We start from the raw sequence: 22,959 nt of genomic DNA, 5'->3' as shown, positions 1-22,959 counted from the left end.
GGATCATGTGACTAGTCATGGTCAAAGGGAATGTGTCACTTCGGGGCTGAGGTGGCTATATATTACATATGTCTCCCCCATGGTCTCTTTCCCATTTGCCAGCTGAAAGGAGAGGACTCTAAGGACCTGAGCAAGGGTAGAGCCAAGCAAAGAAGGAGGCTGGGTCCTTGGATGAGGTGTGGAGAGTTGTCTGATCAAGGACCCCTGAATTGGACTGCGACATCAGTGAGAAACAAACTTTTATTGGATAAACCACTGGGAATTTAGAGTTTACATGTTATAGCAGCTAGTGACCGTAACTAATAAAGAAGCCTCGACCAGATTAGGTCCCTTGTCGGAGACTCTGTTAAGACCCTCTACCTCCCCTTCCACTTATCACAACTGTAATTAATTGTTCAAGGTCTCTCTCCCCATTAGACTCCCGGAGTCAGGGATTATATCTGTCTTTTTCATCACTGCATCTCCAGGGCCCACTATGTGCCAACTAACAACCTTGTCAGATCATTCTATGTGAAAACTCTCTGCATACAGTAAATAATTGACATGGTCTCTGCTTATATGGTTTTCTTCTAAGGTCAGTAATTTAAATTCTGTGTTCACCGATGCCCAACTTCCCTTCTGAATGAACTCAAAGATACTCTAGGAAATGCAAACAGCAAAAGTGCTAACCTCAGCACCTCCACGATGTTGCCAGTAGCCTTTAACTCTCTGATATCGTTATCTCGCACGGGAGCACACAGCTTTCCCATCGTACTGATGACATAGTTGGCCAGGCCTTGGATGTCAACAGCACTGTGCTCAGCCTGCTGCCTAATGAGGTCTGTGTCCAAAACTTCACAGATCTGGTTGCGAAGCCGGTTGCCACCGGGAGTCAGAAAAGAGAGAAGAATCTACAGGGCAACAAATAAAAATTAACAGCATCATGATGTGAATAAAAGCTGTCACTTTTCACCTCAGTGTCTAGATGACCAAGCCCTTTGCCCACATTTTAGTGTCTTACATGCCACAGAAGTTGACACTGACTGCATGGTGGATCAGAGGAGCATTCCAGTGTCTCAACTCTAAAAAGAAAGGTCTATCTTCTGAATTAAAGTGCCCCCACCATGGGAAATTCCTGTTCCTGTGAGAATAAAAACAGCTAGCAAGGAAGCAAGATTACTGAAAGCACAGTAAGTCCTTACTTAACATTGCTGACAGATTCCTGGAAATTGCAACTTTAAGTGAAATGATATATAATGAAACCAGTTTTACCATAGGCTAATTGATATAAACAACGGTTAAGTTTCTATGGCATATTTCTGGTCACAAAAAAAATCACCAAACTTCTCAATAAAGACCCCAAACACTTCTAATATTAAACACTGAGATAAATGTGAGCTATACATACAAGAAAAATTAATAAAAACAAGAGAATGATTTACCCAATTTTTGGTGAATCAATGAGTGACAGCTGCCATGGTGGTACGTTAAATTGGGGAAGAAATGTTTGCAAACAAAAACTGTTAAGGAACACCACCTACCACCACACAGTTCAAAAATAAATAGTAATTATGACAGGCTCACTGAGCACTTTCATAGCACATTGTTTATTGTTGTGCATCTGTATGATTATCGAATACTTTATGAATTTTTATGTTACAATAACTTGTATTCATTCATTTTCCAACCTGCTTACTCCAGTTCAGGGATGCAAGTGGCCGGAGCCTACCATGGCAGCTCAGAGCATAAGGCAGGAACCAGCCTGGGACAGGATGCCATCCCACTGCAGGATGCACTCACTCACACACCCACACTCACTCAGACTGAGACCATTTCGACTTGTCAATGAACTTAACATGCATATCTTTGGGATGAGGGAGGAAACCAGAGTACCCAAAGAAAAGCTATGCAGACATGGGGAGATCATACAACCTCCACACAGACGGCAGCCCCAGCTAGGAATCTATCTTTTTACTTTTTCTTTCTTTTTTTTTGAGATGGAGTCTCACTGTCATCAGGCTGGAGTGCAGTGGCACGATCTCGGCTCACTGCAATCTCCGACTCCCAGATTCAAGCAATTCTCCTGCCTCAGCCTCCTGAGTAGCTGGGATTACAAGTGTGCACCACCACACCCAGCTAATTTTTGTATTTTTAGTTACAGATGGGGTCAACATGTTGGCCAGGATGGTCTCGATCCCCTGACCTTGTGATCCGCCCACCTGGGCCTCCAAAAGTGCTGGGATTACAGGCGTGAGCCACCGCCTGGCTGGAATCTATCTTTTTGCTTATCAACATTGTAAAGAAAAAACATTGAACAAATCAATAGGATGTGAGGATCTGCTGGATTTCAAAACGTCTACAGGTAAAAGTTCAGGGAAAAAAGAACAAGTTGCAGACCATAGCTCTAAAAGAACTCTTTAAAAAAAGGATAGATGAAAATATCCCATAGGGTCCATTAAGTATATTTTACACATAGAATATTTATTATATATGAGCAGCCTATTTATTGATTATTCAGTTAACAGAGGACACTGTGCTTATCCACACAGCACATGCTTAGGAACCTGCGCTCTGACCCAGTGTGGCTCAGTTCAAGTCCCTCTCTATCCCTCAAAGCTGTGTGACCCTGCATGAGTCAGAAAACTTGTTTTTTTAAATAAATAAGAATAACAGGAGCAACTACTGCACAGCATTCTGATAAGAAATGAACAATGTAGTACAAGTGCCTTGTAAATGTTGGCTAGCATTACAACTGTCACCTCATTTAGTTCTTATGACTACCCTAGAAGTACTCAGGAAAGAGAGACTTAAAGAGAGAACCTATCACTAAACCAGGACAACAATCTAACTCTAGAGTCTCTACCCTTTAGCATCACCCTAAGCTGTGTCCACAGCACTATTTTCCCAGCCTTCACTCTACTCCAGGAGGCGCAGGGGAAACCCTGTCAGTGAACTTGATCCTTTTTTGAAATAAAGTGGCCAGTACTAAAGGACATACAACAATCTTTGGGGGGAAAAAAACTGCTATACTTTCAATATTTGTGTTTTCCTCTGTCCCCAAATTCGTATGTTGAAACCCAATCCCGAATGGAATGGTATTAGAAGGTGGGGCCTTTGGGAGGTGATTAAGTCATAAGGGTAAGGTCCATATGAATGGAACTGTACCCTTATAAAAGAGACCCCAGGCTGGGCGCGGTGGCTCACGCCTGTAATCCCAGCACTTTGGGAGGCCAAGGCGGGCAAATCATGAGGTCAGGAGATTAAGACCATCCTGGCTAACACAGTGAAACCCCGTCTCTACTGAAAATATAAAAAAATTAGCCAGGTGTGGTGGCACACACCTATAGTCCCAGATACTCGGGAGGCTGAGGCAGGAGAATCACTTGAACCTGGGAGGCAGAGGTTGCAGTGAGCTGAGATTGTGCCACCGCACCCCAGCCTGGGCAACAGAGTGAGACTCCGTCTCTAAACAAAACAACAACAAAAAGACCCTAAAGAGCTTCTCTGCACTTTCTGCCATGTGAGGACACAGCAAGAAGGCACCATCTATGAATCAGGGAGTGAGCCCTCACCAGATGCCAAATCTGCTGGTGCTTTGATCTTGGACTTCCCAGCCTCCAGTACTGTGAGAAGTAAATTTCTACTGTTTACAAGCCACCCAGGCTATGCCAGTCTGTTATGGCAGCCCACCCGGAGCAAGACGCTAACTGACACAGACAACACAGCAACTTGCCTCTCTGATTTCTTCAAACAGTTTGATGGCATGTTCAAACTCAGGAGGGTCAGCATTTAGTTCTGAATCCAAGACGTCCCAGAAGGCCTGGTGAACAATGTGCTTCACTCGACCAGCCAAACTATGGCAATAAAATGAATTGTTTTTTAAAATAAGCATCATTTTTTCCTGATTATAAAAGAAATATCCTCATTGTAGAAATCTTATAAAATGTAAAAAAACAAAAAAAACAAAAAAAACAGAATTGTCCTTAATCCCATTATTAATCTTTTAATATTTTTCTTGTTGAATGCATTATTTTAACATAGCTAAGCACATATATGCAAAATATATACTTTTCATTTAACATTCTGTCCTGTTTCCCCTAGACCTTGAAAATGCTTTCAATAACTTCATAAAATTCTGTCCTAAAGAGATTTCATAATTTATGTAGCTATCCTTCTATTCAGATCTTTAGACTTGTTCTACATTTTTGGGATGAGATGGCAAAGTTGCTCTTCCTCACTAGCTGAAATTTCATGGCATGGAATAGAACAGATTGGCCCCAAGGGCACATGCATTTGAATGCCTGCCAACTTCAGCTTAGGTGTCCCATTTAAAGTTAGCCAGACCAAACTGCCGAAATAGAAGCCTTCTGAGGAAGAGCTCACAATAGAATAAGTGGCCACCTTGTTCACCCCTTATGTCAATCCCTTAAAATAGGTGCACATTAAAATACACATTCCTACCTCACTCCTATACCATTTAGCAACAGCTTTTAGAAAACCACATCCCTCCACTGTAATTACTGACGAGGCTGTTTTCCCACAGAGCTATATACCTTTCCCAAGCAGAGGCCATAAGACCTTCATGTAGGTACTTACCATTGTGCCTAGCACAGTGCCTGATATATAGTGAGTGCTTGACAAATGCATGGTGAATGAAATCATAATTTGATAATTATATCTCTTTTTTTTTTTTTTTGAGATGGAGTCTCACTCTGTCGCCCAGGCTGGAGTGCAGGGGCGCAATCTCAGCTTACTGAGGCCTCTGCCTCCCAGGTCCAGGTGATTCTCATGCCTTAGCCTCCCAAGTAGCTGGGATTACAGGCGTGCACCACCACACCCAGCTAATTTTTGTATTTTTAGTAGAAACAGGGTTTCACCACATTGGGCAGGCTGATCTTGAACTCCTGATCTCAGGTGATCTGCCCGCCTCAGCCTCCCAAAGTGCTGGGATTACAGGTATGAGCCACCACGCCCAGATAAAACTTTAATAAACAAAGGCAATGTGTCCTAACTCTGTACTTTGTTTCCCTTGCTTACATTTTCTAGCCACGGCAGAAACTGAAGGTAAGAGAGATTAATATTTTTCATAGTATCAAAGTATTTATGCGCAAGGCACTTTTATGCTAGTGAGCATGCATTTGAAGTGAGTAGTGTAGCCCCCACCTTATTCTTGGGAAGCATGAGGTTCAGGTATGGTCTCAGCAAAGCCAGGATTCAAACCCCAGGGTCTGTCTGAGCCTAAAGTGCCTTCACTATGGCCTGTACTCGCCACTTTTGAATTTAAAGTACAGATATGCCCTGTCTTTTGCTTTACTTCATACAAAATACAAATTTTAACTTTAAAATGAGACTCCGTCTCAAAAAAACATTCATTTGTATTAGTCAATAAATGTTTACTGAACATCTAATATCTGGGAAAAGAACATTCAAAAAGGAGAAGTCAGAGGAACAAAGTTTCTGAGACAAGATCCAGGTTGGTGAACCCTGAGGTCAGAAAGGAAGCCAGCGTGGCTGAAGCACAGCAAGCAGGAGAGACAGCACTGAGACAGGGTCAGGGGAGTGGGGCCATCCAGGCCATACAGAAACACTTAGATTTTTAGTCTCTGAGTAACTGAAAACCATTGAAGGGTTTCTGGCAAAGAAATCATCTAATATAGCTTATTCTTTAAAAAGATCATTAAGGCTACTGTGTGGGTATGGAAGATGAACTGTGGGGGGCTAAGAATGGAGACAGGGCAACCAGTTAGGACTGAAAGGGTCCAGGCCAGAGATGATGGTGGCCTAGCCTAGGGTTGTAGCAGTAGAGCTGGTATCAAGGGTCATGGAGAAATGCAGTTACCAAAGGAAACCAAACAGATATGCCCACGATAGATGGCAAGCTTAAAAAATGTTCATATTATATGAACAACATCCCCAGGAGGACTATGATCCACTTTTTAAAGAAGAAAAATTATTACATTGACTTCCTTTACTTTTCCTGCTTTAAAACAAATGAAAAAGTTCTGAATGGGATCAAATATTCTCAGTTGTCTTAACTGATCGAATGCCTCAGGATTCATAATTGGTACTGCGAGGCTGAAAATTCAATCCATGAACCAACTTTGCTTCTAAAGATGATTGATCTGTAATAATAGTCTCAAGCCTCTTCTCCTCTTTGTCTCAGGAAACCTGTGAGCCACTGACTCTAAAAAGGCTGAAGTAGGATCCAAAGGGGTGGCTCCAACTAGAGGTCCGAGAGCGAGGTTAACCAGGAAGTACCTCTTGCAGCTGTGACTCCCATTTCCAGACATTTCTGGATTGCCTACTTTTAGCACTTTGACCGTTCAGGTGCATTTATTTATTCTTCAGAACCTGAATATCAGTTTTCAATAAATCAATCTGCAAATATTTCTTGAGCCTGTACTGTATGTCCGGCACTATGCTAGACAATAAGGATACAGCAACAAACAGTACAGACATAGCTCCTCCGTAAATGATGCATTTCAATCAAGTGGGGAAGATGGACATCAAACAAAATTGTAAGACCTCTTAACAAAAGGGAGGCAGCAAGGGCCACAGGTGTCTCTAGCAAAGGGATTAATTGTAGTCTAGGGGGTTCAGGAATGTCAGAAAAAGTTTCCCTCAGGAAGTGACATATAAACTGAGTTCTAAAGATTATGGGTAATATGTATCCTCGGGGAATTTTTTTTTTTGAGATGGAGTCTCACTCTGTCGCCCAGGCTGTGGTGCAGTGGTGCAATCTCGGCTCACTGAAACCTCCAACTCCTGGGTTCATGCAATTCTCCTGTCTCAGCCTCCCAAGTAGCTGGGATTACAGATGCCCCACCACCATGCCCGGCTAATTTTTGTATTTTTAGTAGAGATGAGGTTTCACCATGTTGGCCAAGCTGGTCACAAACAGGAATTTTTTTTTTTTTTTTTGAGATAGGGTCTTGCTGTGTCACCCAGGCTGGAGTGTAGTGGCATGAGAGCTCACTGCAGTCCCTAAACTCCTGGGCTCAAATGATCTTCTTGACTCATTCTCTTGGGTAGCTGTAATTACAGGCTCATGCCACCATGCCGGATAATATTTTTATTTTTATTTTTTGTAGAGATGGGGTCTTGCTTTGGTGCCCAGGCCAGCCTCAAACTCCTGGCTTCAAGGAATCCTCCCGCCTCCACCTCCCAAAGTGCTGGGTTTACAGGTGTGAGCTACCACACCCAGCCAGAATTTTTTTAAAACAAGTATAAGAACCTTGTTAGAGAACTAAATGTTTACCCCGAGGATATTATACAAGAACTTCCAGGAATCAGTGTGAGTATGTCTCTCTCTCTCTCTCTCTCTCTCTCTCTCACACACACACACACACACACACACACAATCTTCAGCACAGTTTACATATAACAAATGTCCCCAGGTTACCTGTTTTCTGGGAGGGCCTCTTGTTTCAATTGAAAATTCTCATTTACAGCAATCTCGTGAGCAAGAGTCAAGTTTGATAAGTTCCTTGTTGCAGCCATCACTTCGTCAAATGTTACAACTCTTGGAGGGCTTGTTGCTGAAAGAAAAAAAAAAGCCAGTTAATGTTGTGGAAGAAAAGTTGTCATCCAATGAAGCCTCCTGATGCAGATAAGGTTTAATTTATCAGAATGTACAGACTTCAGAGTTTTATAAGTAAGGAGACTATATATTAAAAGAGGTGAATTCCCTCACTTAATAAAGGCTTCAAAAATTTAAGAACTCCTTCAATAGCTTCAGTTACCATATTTGATAACATTGTCTCAAATATTTCTGAGACCATCTTATCAATATAGGCCCATTATAAGTTACTTTCAAAAATTAAATTACCAGGCCGGGCGCAGTGGCTCATGCCTGTAATCCCAGCACTTTGGGAGGCTGAGGCTGGCGGATCGTGAGGTCAGGAGATCGAGACCATCCTGGCTAACACGGTAAAACCCCATCTCCACTAAAAATAGAAAAAAATTAGCTGGGCGTGGTGGCGGGCGCCTGTAGTCCCAGCTACTCGGGAGGCTGAGGCAGGAGAATGGCATCAACCCAGGAGGCGGAGCTTGCAGTAAGCTGAGACTGCGCCACTGCACCCCAGCCTGGGCGACAGAGCGAGACTCTACCTCAAAAAGGAAAAAAAAAAATTACCTCATTTTTAGTGCCCATTGAAACCTGCACTTACATGTATTATATAGAAAACTGATAAAATTATTTTTATTCTATAATTCAGAAGTCTCATTAAGTAGACTCAATATGAAATAACTGATTTTTAGAACTATAATATTTATTTATTTATTTATTTGAGATGGAGTCTCGCTTTGTTGCCAGGCTGGAGTGCAGTGGTGCAATCTCAGCTCACTGCAACCTCCACCTCCTGGGGTCAAGCGATTCTCCTGCCTTAGCCTCTCAAGTAGCTGGATTACAGGCACGTGTCACCACACCTGGCTAATTTTTGTATTTTTATTAGAGATGGTGTTTTGCCATGTTGGCCAGGCTGGTCTCGAACTCCTGACCTCAGATGATTCGCCTGCCTTGGCCAAAGTGCTGAAATTACAGGTGTGAGCCACCGCGCCTGGCCAAAAACTGTAATTTTTAAATGTATAGGCGGTATAGTATAAATGCTCAGGTTCACTCTAAGTTTTGCCAATTGGTATTTATCATTGGATTTCACTGAGGCATAGCCTTCCTCCTCACAGGGTTGGCCTGAGGTGACTGAATGAGATAATTTAAGAAAATAGTAAGAACTCAATAAATTTACATAATTAAAAGTAAAATAGAATAAATCTGAGAAGCCGGATATTGTACTTCTCAGTAGGAAGTAGTAAATGAAGAATTTGAGCTATTTCTAAAGATTATACTAAGAAACTATTCTAATAAATTATGTCTTTTTAAAATCACTGTTGGAAATCTTAGGTTCTTTTAATTAAAATCATAATGTCAAACAACAGCAGTGACAGGAAATACTTTACTACCTAATTTATTATTTTTTCTCAAGATGGAGTCTTGCTCTGTCACCCAGGCTGGAGTGCAATTGTGCAATCTTGACTCACTGCAATCTCCACCTCCCAGGTTCAAGTGATTCTTCTGCCTCAGCCTCCCGAGTAGCTAGGACTAGAGGTGCATGCCACCATGCTCAGCTTATTTTTGTATTTTTAGTAGAGATGGGGTTTTACCATGTTGGCCAGGTGGTCTTCAACTCCTGACCTCAGGTGATTCGCCTGCCTCAGCCACTCAAAGTGCTGGGATTACAGGCATGAGTCACTGCGCCTGGCTACCTAATTTTTAGGAAATGAGGAGGAGGATCAGGGAAAGAGGAGGAAGAAAAGAAAGGTGATGCACAGAATTGGTAAAACCCTTCTTCAGGATGTCTAGGTACCCCGGTGTCAGATGTGCCAACCCCACATACAGTATAAAGAGTGAGAAAAGGCACAGAAACCTGGGGTGGCTGCTGTTAATTTCTTTTGCCAGGTCTGACTCAAGATTCTCCTTAAAAATGTCTATATACTTTGGTCCAATAATCCAGCGATATCCAAAAGACTTTCCAGAAAGGCTTCATGAACTAAGATGTTCATAAAGCACTATTTGTAACAGCAAAAAAAAAGGAAACTAACTAAATGTCCAATGATGAATCAATGGTTAAGTTTACTGTATATTCACTTGATGAAGTAATAGGTATTCATAAAACCAATGTTTCAAAAACATGTAATCATGAGTAAACGTTTCAGTTATAATACTAAGCAAGAAGAGTCCACACATATATACATACATATGTCTATGTGAAGGATAAAGATACGGCAAAGCACTGCCCGCTGTCATCTTTGGGTGATATCATAGGCAATGTTTTCTTTTCTCTATTCTTACGTATTTTCTAAGTTTTAAAAAATAAAAATGTAAAAATTTAAAACACAAATGAAGCAATTTGTAAGAAGTGGACAGTTCAGCATATTAAACATTAGTTGCTGTTTCCTGCATTTGCTTTGCCAGTTAAAGGTGTTGTACTTACTAAATAAAGCGCCAATTAAAAAAAAAGCCAAACACATCTGCTTTACACATCTCTAGTTTCTACACCCAACAACGGGAAAAAGATATCTCCTTTTGCTGTGACCTCTCTTTTAACTCTTTCTCACACCCCTAATGTAGTAATTCTCCTTGTGGGTACCTTCCTGGGGTGATTTGCACAATATTTTTTGAAATCAACATGAAACCCTTTAGATTATTTCACTTCCTTCCTGACCTTTCAATGAAGACCAGTTTCCTTCAGTGTAAATCAGGAATACTCAGAAAAGACCAATTTGAATTTATCCTTGAGCGGGGATCTAAGAAGTAATCTCAAGGAATGGCTTTCTGCCATTTGGGAGAAAAGACAGACGAGGTTGAAGTCCTGCTTTATCGTCAGACCGAAGCAGATTGGAGGCAGTGATCAAAATAAAAATCAGCAGGTTGTAAACTTTAGTGGCTATTTATTTCTGAGCATGTGTCCAGGAAAGCTGCAGTGCCCCTGCAGCACTATTCTGGGGCATCTAGAAAGGAGGGGAAGTCTGTTGCTCTCAGGCATTTCTGAGTTTTCAGATCCAACACATATCTAGAAGTAGCCCCGCCACCCTCAACCCCTGCTCCCCCATTGACTCACAAGCAGGAGAGCTGGATTTGCTGGAGGAGTCACTTGTAAAGCTCTGCCTGGAGCACTCACAGTCACTGAGCGAAGCCATGCTTTCGGAAAACCGGGAAGAATCAGAATCGCTTGGCTGGTCCTCTCCCACACACTGCTTCTCGCCATTGAAGGGCATTTTGGGTCACTTAAGTGTGGGTAAAAAGGTAGCACCTGCACAGACAAACAGACCCTGCATCAATGTTCTAGTTTGCTTTCTCTCCTTGCCAACATTTGATGTCCCACTGATTGCATTTCTTGCAAATGCTGCCTTCTCCAGGAAGCCTTGCTTTTAGCCAAAGTGAACAGCACTCCTCTTGGGATGTCTGCAGCACATCTCCTGCATTTCCAGGTGAGTACTTAGCTCCTTGTATATTAGTCCCTTGTTATTTTCTTCCCATGGCTACTTCTGAATCTCCTTAATAAAGCAGAGATTGTGTCTTGTCCACGACCAGTGCCAAGTATATGACAAGTATTCATTCAGTGTCAGCTAAATCAGAATCCCTGAATCTCATTTGGTAAGCTTCAACCAGAACATTTGCAAGCTGATATCACGACACGTTAACCAGCCTGGTACTGCCAAAGCCCAAGCTCCAGAGCAGAGAATTTACTGCTTAAGCCTATCTTATTAGATTTAAATGTCAAAATTCCCAGTTCCCTGTCATGCTCTTATTTGAATATCTTAAAGTTTGTTTCCACTTTAAGTTGTCTTTTTTTTCCCCAGTTATTCACCTGTAATATAACAACTGTGCTATGCATGCTCTGCTCTTAATTTTTCTCTACTACAGTTGCCTCAAATGAGCTCTGGCTGCTTTTCCAAGTGAAAGTGAATAAGAGCTTCCAGCCATGAGAATTTATGAACTAGCTTAATAGTTTTAACTGTCCATTTCATTTTTCTACTTTAGCTGGATAGCACACTTGGTTTCTTAATTGTATTTAACAAGGCAGAAAAGTGCAAAGATTAAAATAATTGGGAGTCAGGAGTCCAGGGTTTGTGACCTGAGTTCATCATTAATGTGCCGTGTGACTTTATGCACATTTTTCTGAGAGGTTGGGCCAGTTATAAGGTTTCCCTCAGCTAGGAATATAAGATGCTCCAAACCCAGAGTTCCATGAGGCATCACTAGAAGTTCTGAGAAATTAAATGTGCTTATGCCAGGCATGCTTAATAATGTGTAACTATACTTGTAACCATACTTTCTTCCAGCAATTCACTGGAGGTAGAGTTCCTGACACTGGGGCTGCAATGGAAAATTTAAAAGCTTCAAAATGTTTAGAAACTTGTTTAGTGGGTATATGCCTCCATATTACAACTGGGCCTTAGTGTATCCAAGCAGAAGCCTGTATTTGAAGCCAAAATGTCCATTATTACTCTATTAAAAAATTGTCTCTTTCCTCATACAGGCTTACTAAGAATACCTAATTCATAGGGTTGGTGTGAGGTTTCAGGTACTCAATACATGCAGAGTGTTTGGAACAGTCACTGACACAGTAAACAGTATACAAATGTTTTCTATTATTTGCTTTTTCTTGTTAATATCATTGCCTCAGGACTTAAACACTCTGGAGGGAAGAACAGTTTTAGGTCAGGATAACACCATGTTCTTCAACAGACAAACAAGGCTGGTAGTTAACATGGAACAGAACTCCTGGCACTTGTTTGACAGACAAAAGCCAAGAGTGAATGGCCCATCACTGTGTGAATGTTCTTCCACGAGTTCCTTCATACCTGCTCTTACCTTTCTCAGTCTTGAGTTTCCAAGTAAGTCACCTGGGCACAAAGCTACTCGATTCAAAAGGCACTGAGGATATTTATGCTGCTTTAAAAACTATTTTGGATTCTCCCTTAGACTGATGATCATGAAACCAGGCTGTTTCTTTAAGAAAGGTAATACTCCTTATGCAAACTTAGATCTACCTAACTTTTGACACTGCAACTCACAAGTAAATCAAACAACTTTTCAGAAACATCACATCTCATCATACCTGGAGAATTTAATCACTGGTCAAAGGTAAAGTCAACAGAAAAGACTGAAGATGACTCCAAGCAAAGCCTCCAACACGATAGCAGGTCACTATTCAAAGAAAATTAAGTACTGTCATATTCACATTTTTTATTGTATTATTCCATCACTTTGTGATAATAAATACAATATTATGTCATTTCTTCTGAAACCAATCACTGGAATGCAGCAAGCATTCAAATATTTATTGTTGAATAAATGAATGGTAGTAAGACTACTGACATTCAAGAGGTGTGAATGGGTACAAGGACTTGAAGGGGCTAGTGCTGTATTTCACTATAGATAGAGAGGAGATTGGTTTTTAATTTGCTTGTGATTCCTCAGCTTGTGTCCAGCTTTACTTCCTTATTTCCTTTCTGCAGCAACTCTATCTGCAAATAGTTCTGCACTGGTTCAGGATTGCAAAGATACACTGATGATAATACACGTCACTGAAGTCGTTAAGAACATTGCTTCTGGAGCTAGGTGGACTGGGTTCTCAATCCTGGCTCCTCTTGATTATTTACTGACTAGAAACAGACAACTTACCATTTGTAAAATGGGGACAATAATAGTATCCACCTTGTAGAAGTGTTGTGAAGATTAACTGAAATAGTATCTGTCAAGTTCTTAAGCTCCTAGTAAGTGCCTGACGGATGTCAACTATTATTTTATTCTTACAAAAGAAGTTACAAGTTCCGAAAATGTAATGTCATAAAAAACAAAGAAAGGTTGAGAATATGTTCCAGATGAAAAAAAAAGAAAAAAAAAAAAAAAAAAAACACTTGATAACTGAGTGCAATAGGTGATCCTAGAGTGGATCCAGTACTGAAGCAAAAATGCTGTAAAGGACAGTATCAGTCAATCAATAACACTGTTAACAATATTTGAATCTATTGTCTATTGTCCAATGTTAAATATGCTGAAGTTGAAATGTACTGTGCTTTTCTATTTAGGAATAAAGGGCCATGACATAATACAACTTTTTCTCAAACGATTCAAATGAAAGAGAAAGAGAAAAAATAATAAAGCACATAGGGCAAAATGTTAATAGGTGCATCTGAATAAAAGGTACACAACACGGTATTCCTTGTATTATTCTCGCAACTTTATCTCTTAAGTTTGAAAGTATTTCCAAATGAAAGGTTAAAAGAGAAGATGATGGGCTGAACTGAAACTTCAAGATTCAAATTCAGAATAGTCCAACCTCTTGCAGTTTTGAAATTTTGATTGTGCCCACCGCTGTGATAACTTAAATACCACTCTATTACAAGAACTCTTCTAGACAGTCAAACTTGTCCTGATGTCCTTCTTGAACAGTGCCTAAAGAATAAAACAGGAAATAGGCCAGAGCCCTCCAGAAGAGGCAAAACAGATAATCCTTTTTAAGAGTTCATCCCTAGGTGGGTTCCCTTTTCCTAAGTCTCTGGGCCATGGTTTACGACCCTCTGTGATCTTAACTCTGCCCATCTCATTCTGCAGTGCTCTCCCACTAACCCCTCATGATCTTCTATGGGTTCCTCAGACATGCCAAACTTCCTATTTCAGGGCACTCACACCTGCTATTCTCTCCCCCTGAAATGTTCCTCTCCCTGATCTCCTTGTGGTTGGCTCCCTGTTGTCATTCAGATTTGAAATTTAATGTCACCAACTTCGAAGTAACCTTCCCTGATAGCTACACTCACTGCATCTAAATGAGCCAGCTAGAGCTTAGAACACTGCCTGGGCTAGAGCAGGAGCTCAATGAATATAGTTGCATGAACTAATTACGCCACACTCCTATTCATAAGACACCTTGAGTTTTCCTTCTTTTCTGCCTCACTCACATTACTCATATTCCCATTATGCAGTCACTTACAGTACTACACTTGTGTGTATATCTGTCTCCCACTAGATTTTAAGCTGCTGGTGGAAGCTGTGACTCTCCTCTCCAATTCCCAGTGCCTACTTCAATGCATTTGCAAGGCACCAAAAATTCAAACTAGCAAAGACCCACAGTTCCAGGAGCTTAAAGAAACTCACGTGTAGCAAATAATAACAATTACAGCTAACAGTCACTGAGTGCTTATTACTACCTCAATAATAAGCCATCAATAACTGCTCTATGGTAAGTTCTTTATATATTTTATCTCCTTGAATCCTCATTATAACCTTGTTAGCTAAGGTATCATTCCAATTTTATCATAAGATCCTGAGGCCCAGAGAGGCTGCATTACTTGCCCAGTGATTCATAGCAGCGTAGAGGCACAACTCAAATCCAGGAAGCAGATCCCTGAAACCCATGCTCTCTACCACTCCAGGATGGCTGGAGAAAATTTGGTGTGCTGCTCATTCTTTCCACTCCCACTGCCAAATCGATCTACCCATCACCATGTGGACCCTTGCACACGTGGTAGCAAGCTGATCTTATCCTGGTATGGCTGCTCAAGTGCCATTCTGTGAAGGGCATCACTGAAGGAGTTCGTCACCCAAAACAATTCACCACCACCCCGCTACAGTGACAGAAAATCCTCTAGGAGGGAGCCATTCTTTATGCACCACAAAATCCCTAGTTAAACCCCACGTTAGCAAAAAAGTTAACTGCTTACAGTCATAAACATTTTGGAGTGAAATATTCAGATTACCCAGCAGGGCCTTGAGGAATGGAACCCATCCAGTTAAGGTTAGCTCATGTAAAAAAGAAACTTCAAGAAACATCTAGTGGGTACCATCCTTTAAGACCAGATCAAGGTCAGATTCAAGGACAAGCCTTCGCATACGTGTAGTAAAGGGAAGGGAGTCAGAGGACTAAGTCTGGGCTCTGAAGAAAAAAGTTGCAGATGATGTGAAAAATTTCCCTCTTCTGCAAAATGCTGCTTTAGAATCAGTCTCAAATAGCAGTGCTAAAGTTATTCATCCACAGCAGAGCAAAAACCATAGAGCAGAATAAAGTTATTCATCCACAGCAAAGCAAAAACCATAGAGCAGAGGGATAGGGGCCTACACCATTCATCTAGACAATACTGGTCTTCATCAAGTTAGAACCAACAAAGAGCTAGATAAAAGTCAACAAGCCAGTCACTGTCTACAAAGCAGATGTTCACGTTACACATGGCATTACAGCATAAGGGAGAAGGATTCCTAGGCACTTTTCATATTTGAAAGCACTCCTCCCACACTTGCTGGTCTGTTTTCTGTTAATACCTGTGCTTCCCCTTCTGGGGCCCTCAACCTCTCACAAAATGGCATTGAAGCTGCATCCACACATGACTGGGTATCTTTGGTCCTGGGCCTCTTCAAATCAGGCAATTTCCACTGGCTGTCAGGGTGATGCATGAAATCCCTAGAGGAGACAGGAAAAGGACCACAGAAGGGAGCCTCCTCAAGTGGGAACCACTGAGATAAACTCATTATCCGTTGGCAGGTAAGAAGAGCAAGGTCCCTGATTGGGCTGGTGACCATGGGTGCTGAGACGCCCACAGGGGACAAGGACAACTTGTTCAGTTTCTTCACAGTTAAGGTAGCAGGACAACCATCTAAGATTTTCCCAAACTGCAGTCATTTGAGTACCACTCTTTATGACTATTTCTACATCTCCCTCCTTACCTATGCTATAATTTACTAACCGTGTCTCTTTATCTTAGCTAGATTTTTGCATTTAAATGTGTTTATTTTAAAAGGAAATTCTGTCATTGTGAAACTGCTTACTTAATGGAACAGATTTTCTTAATAGTAACGAAAACAAGTAACCATGTTCATCCATGTGCCACCTTAAATCATTGCTATTACCCCCACTGGTGCCACCTACAGTAGCAGCTTTGGGAAGCACAAGCAACCCCTGAGGGTTCAGCGTTTCAGCCCAGGCCCGATCGGCATTTCTCCACCTCTTCCCCTTAACCTAAGGTCCCGGCAAGGGGACGCAGCAGCAGTCTGCACGACCTCGCCCACGTCCTCTGGCCGCCCCTCCCCTCCAGCAGCACCACGTTTCCTGTCAAAACAAACCCTTGGGGGAGGGGACGGCGGAGGCAGAGCTGAGTGCCCGGGAAACCACGGCAACAAACTCCAAACACGCGGCCGGGCCCGCCCGGCCTCTACCCTGGCTCAGTTCCCCACTCCAGCCCGGCCGAGGGGTGCGGGAGAAGGGGGTGCCCTGGGCCCCTGATAGCGGGATGCCGCTGGTACCTGTCCAGCAGGATTTAAACAGCGGCGAAGCAGCCTCCGGGGCCCGAAGTCTGTGTCCACCCCGACAAGCGGGGCGGCCACTCGGTGCCCCGCTCCCCGCTGCCACGCGGGACGGCAGTTCGAGGTCAAACAAGGGGACGTGGAGTGGTGAGACAAGAATTAGGAGACCAGCTTGATGGCCCCTGCCCCGCCGTCCCAGCATGGAGTTCCGAGATAGGGCGGAGGAGCCTTCGGGCTGCAGCAGTGTCCCCTCCGTTGGCCCCGGCCGGTCACCTGCGAGCCGGCAACGCCTTCCCCGTGAAGGATACGCACCGGGTCCAGCACGTAGACAAGAGGAGAACGGCGACGGAGTGATCCCGCGTGAAGGCTCTCTGGGCGTCCCCTCACCGAGCACAGCACTATCACCTCGAAAACTCACCAGTCCAACAACCCCCCCCAACCCCAGCGTCCCCCCCGCGCAACGCGGTATTTAAAGGGCCCTGAGGGACTCTAGTGAGGCAGCCACGGCGCGGCCATCACAAAACCGGATAGCGGGGGGACGACGGTACGACGGGGCAAGGGGATCCAGGGCCCTTCAGGCTCCGATAGCCGAGCGCTCACAGACTGAACCTATTAGACAAACAGTCTTCGTCATGTTTAAACCAGAGAAGCCGAGGACAGCTCGGATGGGAGGGTGTTTCGGATGCGAGACGGCACGGTCTCCCCGCGCGGCAAGTGGTGCGGTCCGGGCTGCCGGGGGCGGGGAGAGAAGTGTTTACGGAACTGAGGCCGCCGCACCGACGGGAGCGCCGGGCGTTGGGGGCGGGGCTTGACGGGGCACTGGGGGCGGGGCCGAGCGGGGGTGCTGGGGTGGGGGAGCCGAGCAGGGGCCCTGGGGGCGGGGCGAAGCCGCCGGCCGAATTTCCAGCGGAGCGCGGAACGGATCCCCTGGGCTTCTGGGCGCACCCGCGTGGACTGCACCGCGAGCTCCCAGCCGCGCGTGGAACATTGAGTGCCCGTACACCCCTGTCTAGACGGGGCGATCCAAACTGGGTGCCCACCACAACACTGTCCACACTTACAGAGACAACCCAACTAACAACGCTGCTGGTGAGCTTTCCCACGGACGTCAGCGACTAACCGCGTCATCTCCAGTTGCGTCTACACCTCCACATAAACACGGATTCAGATTTGCACCTGCACGGGACAGTTAGCTCCTGGGAGTCACACCCATCCAGGCCCTCTGAAGACTTGGTGTGCGTGCAAAAGATAAAGCGTCTTACTTCCTCTGGGGATCTTGGCAGCACCTATCTCCCGGAGAAATTTCGACCTTGGTTAATGTAAATAACCAGTCCCAGGAGGGCTCTGTGCCGTCTGGCCTGCTGCTCTGCTCCTGCTGTGGGCGTGCTTGAGGGTGTAGAGAAACAAGCTTCCCCCAACTGCTCACATCAAAACCATGCCCTCTGCCAGGTGTAAATCGGTGCTGTATTGCTTGGGAAATAGTTTCATGCAGGAACTACTTACATGAAGTTTGTATAGACTAAAGTATTTCTGTTTAGTGCCGAAATTATGTCTGGATTGTGGAGGCAAATTGGCCACCACCATTCAAAAACAACAGCAGCAGCAGCAACAACAGCAAACAACAGGCAACATTTTAAAGCAGGGTAGAAAGTCAGTTGTTTAGTGGTTACAACACAGACTACTCTATGGTTCCAATCCTGGCTCTGACATTCACTATGCATGAGATCGTGGTCTCTGGGGATAACAATGATAGCTATTTCATTGGGTTATTGTGAGGATAAAGTGAAATAAAGCTTGTGAAGTGCTTAGCTGGGTACACAATAAGCACTCAATAAGTATTAACTATTTGGCAAACCACTGTGGCCAAACTTAGCTGGTGATCTGTATCAATTTGTATCTGTGCCTCCTTTTGCCACTTTCCTCTCTTCTCCTAAAATATACAACCTAATAATACAGGTTCAGAGATTAAATAGAAGGTGCTGTCCCCACCGGAGTTCTTCCCTACAAACATGCCCTTCTTTATGTCATTTGTTGGATAAATAATCAGGATGACAGAAGCCTCCAATTTCAATTCTTGCCAAATGACAGCCACCACACAACTGCCATCACCACCTTAAAAACTCCACAATAGAAAGATGAACACCCAAATCCCCCAAACTTCTGGTAACTCTGTGACAATGACACATGGCGACATTACTTCCTTTGTTAGCTTTGTAAGGATTTAAGTACTGTTTTGTGCTATGACACAAGTTGGAGCAGGTGACCATGAGTCAGGGTAGTTGTCTCTAATACCTGAGTGACCAGTTGCCTGACCCTAGGCATGACACTTCTTTTAAAGTTCAGATACATAGCTCTCAAAGCCACCAGGAAGCAGCTTTTGTCAAAGCAAGTTTCAACATGTGCTGGTGTACAAGCCTTGATGTGGAAGTGGTGGGGGTAACATCAGAGACCCAAGCTGAGATAAGAAATGATGCTGGAAATACTATCTTCTGTTACTTTAATGTTAAATAACTTGCTATCTGAAAACCCTTTGGTGAATTACCTGACCAACTGCCCTTGGCCTGACTTGTGTATAAAAGCACTTTGGGCCAGGTACGGTGGCTCAGGCCTGTAATCCAAGCACTTTGGGAGGCCAAGGCGGGTGGATCACAAGGTCAGGAGATGAACCATCCTGGCTAACATGGTGAAACCCCGTCTCTACTAAAAATACAAAAAATTAGCTGGGCTTGGTGGCATGTGCCTGTAATCCCAGCTACTGTGGAGGCTGAGGCAGGAGAATTGCTTGAACCTGGGAGGTAGAGGTTGCAGTGAGCCAAGATCACGCCACTGCACTCCAGCCTGGGCGACAGTGCAAAACTCCATTTCAAAACAAAAAAAACACTTTGAAAAAATGGAGTGCTGTAAAATATAAAGCAGTTCCCTCAAAAATGAGCCTTGTATCACATTGTTGCTCAGAGGGCTCAGACAGTCATAACATAAAATCTTCCCTGCTCAGGTTATGTTCATGACTTTCTGAGAAAAAACAAACAGACAAACAAACAAAAAAAACCCCAAAGTCTGAAAAGGCAACCTCTTTAGTAAGTAAAACAATTAGCATTTTCTTTGAAGAAGACATATTATTACACGTAGTTTTTCTAACTTACCTTTTTTGAACCACTTGGAGAACTGACAGTAATAACAGTTTGTTTTCTCCCTATAAATTACACGGTAGACCAAATGTGGTCTATCACTCTTGGCAAAAGACTAAGGGCAGATAAAATTTTTGTCCGATGAAGAAATAGAAATACTCATTTTCTTTTTACACTTCTGAAATCTGAGTTTTAAATTATAATAAATCATGGACAAAAATCCAAAAATGTACTTACAGTTGGATTTGCAACCTCTCAGCCTTATAACTTTTCTAGTGGAGTTGCATCTTGTACTTTAATGTAATGCAAATTTAGCTATACGGGACTCATCTAGGACAGAATATGAGGAACACAAGAGAGTAACTGAAATACTTCCAGTGATCTTGTCCCCTATTTCTCTCCATGGGAGTTTGAGGCTTCTCTTCCTGTGTTGATCAGAGTTCCTGAGCTTCTCATTATGTTCCAAACTTCTTTCCCATGGCTGGCTTCATGGGCGTGCAGTCTGGGCAGTCACACAAGGTGCCACCCTTGGAAGAGCCCTGTTCTTGGTTTAACACTTTGCTGCTGTTATGTTGAGATTCTTAATATTGTGCTTTTTGAAAGAGGGGCCTTGCATTTTCATTTGCACTGGACCTGGCAAATTATGGAGCTGGTCCTGATCTCCCCACACAGAATATGAGTCTAGTGGTTAAAGACACTTATTTTCCTGCCCCTAAGTGCCGATTAATTATTTCAACTAGTGCTCAGTGGAAGAAACTTATGTCTGTTTCAATGCTGGAAGAAAAGAAATAGCCCCAAACAAACAAAAACAACAAAAACTTGGTGTATCCCAGGTCTTATGGCTCATTTAAAAATTTTCAAGAGTAATTTTCACTGCACTTTGACCTCATGGTCTTCCTTAAGAGCCTAATCCCTCAGGTAAGATGTGAGTCCATTGTAATTGAAAAAAACAAAACAAAACAAAAAAATGGGCCGAGCATGGTGGCTCATGCCTGTAATCTCAGCACTTTGGGAGGCTGAGGTGGGTGGATCACCTGAAGTCATGAGTTCGAGACCAGCCTGACCAACATGGTGAAAATCCATCTCTACTAAATAGAAAAAATTAGCCAGGCATGGTGGTGCATACCTGTAATCCCAACTACTTGGGAGGCTGAGGCAGGAGAATCACTAGAACCCGGGAGGCAGAAGTTGCAGTGAGCCGAGATTGTGCCATTGCACTCCAGCCTGGGCAACAAGAGTGAAACTCAGTCTCAAAAAAAATGGCCGGGCATGGTGGTTCACACCTGTAATCCCAACAGTTTGGGAGGCCGAAGCAGGAGGATCACTTGAGGTCAGGAGTTTGAGACCAGCCTGACCAACATGGTGAAACCTCGTCTCTACTAAAAATACAAAAAGTTAGTTGGACATGGTGGCACACACCTGTAATCCCAGCTACTTGAGAGGCTGAGACAGGAGAATTGCTTGAACCTGGGAGGCAGAGGTTGCAGTGAGCTGAGATTGCACCATTGCACTCCAGCCTGGGCAACAGAGCGAGAGTTTGTCTCAAAAAAAAAATAAAAACTAAAAATTAAATTAATTTTTTTAAAAAGGAATCCCACTTTTTTCTCTCCCCTGTCCATCTTCAGGTGCTAAAAATCAGTAAGGGCCAAAAATCAGTGAGGGGGAAAATACAATAGAAAGCAAAAAGAAGAAAATGAATTTGGCTAATACACATACTAGAGAATTAGGCCCTGAATGTTCAAAAAGTAACTGCATACCTCCTACTCAGTTTTACTGTGAGCTCTAAAAATAAGGTCTATTAAAAAAAAATTAACCACACCTTTTAGGCAATTTTTTTTGTTCTATATACTTTCATTTGGAAGATAAGGTAGATCTAGGCAATCGACCAGTTTTGACTATTAACTGATGCTTGAACAATTTTCCAAAGCACCAAAACCAGTTTTCTTTTGACTCCACTGAACTGAATTAGTAAAAGATTAGCAGTTATTTCTCATTTCAATTGCCTGTACCTTCACATTTAGGCACTGCCCAGTCCCTGACCCTGTCACATACTAAAAAGACAAATACTCTTAGTAATCCCTACACCCCTCCCTGGGCCCCTTCCTCTTACCTGGGCACCACTGTTGTCCCCTGGGAAGCAGAAACAGAATGAAAACAAGCAGTGAAGACAACTCTGGGGCAGGAAGTGGGAGGGGCCAAAGAGAGTTGAAGCTCAAAGGAGCACCTATGGGAGGCCAAACAGGTGATGGCTCAGACCTCTGACCAAGCCAGTCACTCTCTTTAGCCCACCTCCAGGCCAGCAGGCAATCAACCATTTTGTAAATGATTGCTTTGCTAAAGTGTTCGTGGATGAACACTTAGGCCCTCAGTTTTAAAATAAAATGAAATAGCCAAATGGGCATGAGGAAGAGCTACTAAAATAAGATGCAATCTCCAGAAGACATAAAGGAAGGATTAAGAAATGTGACTCTTTAGATACACTATTCAACATGAAAACATGAGTTGCAGAACGCTGATTATGGAGTGACACGATTTATGCTAGTGACAGCTTACACTAGAGACAGCACATATGCATTGTGCATATATGAAATACATAGAAATGGACTAAAAAGAAACTGAACTGTTTAGGAGGCTACTTAGGCAAGTTAGTTCCTCGTTTATTCCGTATTCATTCAAACAGCTTATTTCTTTTGCAATGAGAATGTCATTCATATATTACTAGTCTATTTCACACTGCCATACAATGCAACTACTCTTATCATTCTATGTCCTCCTAAATATACCTTAGTGCAGATAGGCTATGATACTGCACAATAAGCAAATTTCCCATCTCTTTTTTATTCATATTTAAGAAAGCCATGACAACAAATGGAGCTTTTCATATAAAGTATATAAAAGAAGAGATTTGCAAAAAGTCCCTCACTATGGTATGTCAAAATTATTAATGCTGGGTGGGGGAATATTGATCCTTACTTTTTAAGTTCTTTTTCTCAAGCCCTATTCTTCGATAGCCAAAGTGCATGCAGTTTGCTTTCATTTTAAACATGTTTTTGC

At 43.0% G+C, this 22,959-nt stretch overlaps 1 protein-coding gene across 3 annotated transcripts in view; it reads right to left on the bottom strand.

Annotated features, from left to right (window-relative positions):
• The window catches only part of TCP11L2 (t-complex 11 like 2), a 42,084-nt gene extending 24,840 nt beyond the window's left edge, over nt 1-17,244 (bottom strand). For 2 of the 3 annotated variants that reach the window (XM_025401314.1, XM_025401316.1), the window contains exons 1-5: nt 17,090-17,244; nt 10,596-10,787; nt 7,382-7,517; nt 3,713-3,833; nt 670-890 (exon numbers count right to left, since the gene is read on the bottom strand). In XM_025401314.1, coding sequence (XP_025257099.1) covers nt 670-890; nt 3,713-3,833; nt 7,382-7,517; nt 10,596-10,752 — 635 coding nt within the window. In that variant the 5' untranslated portion in view covers nt 10,753-10,787; nt 17,090-17,244. Of the gene's footprint in view, nt 1-669; nt 891-3,712; nt 3,834-7,381; nt 7,518-10,595; nt 10,788-12,599; nt 12,689-15,799; nt 16,168-17,089 lie in introns of those variants that run through there. The other variant, XM_025401315.1, reaches the window with a different exon arrangement.
• Nucleotides 17,245-22,959: the final 5,715 nt, after the last annotated feature.

This window comes from Theropithecus gelada, chromosome 11, assembly GCF_003255815.1.
Source record: "Theropithecus gelada isolate Dixy chromosome 11, Tgel_1.0, whole genome shotgun sequence".
In the NCBI taxonomy this organism is placed as follows: domain Eukaryota; kingdom Metazoa; phylum Chordata; class Mammalia; order Primates; family Cercopithecidae; genus Theropithecus; species Theropithecus gelada.
The sequence above is the reverse complement of the archived record's forward strand: the minus strand, read 5'-3'. Positions and strand labels throughout refer to the sequence as shown.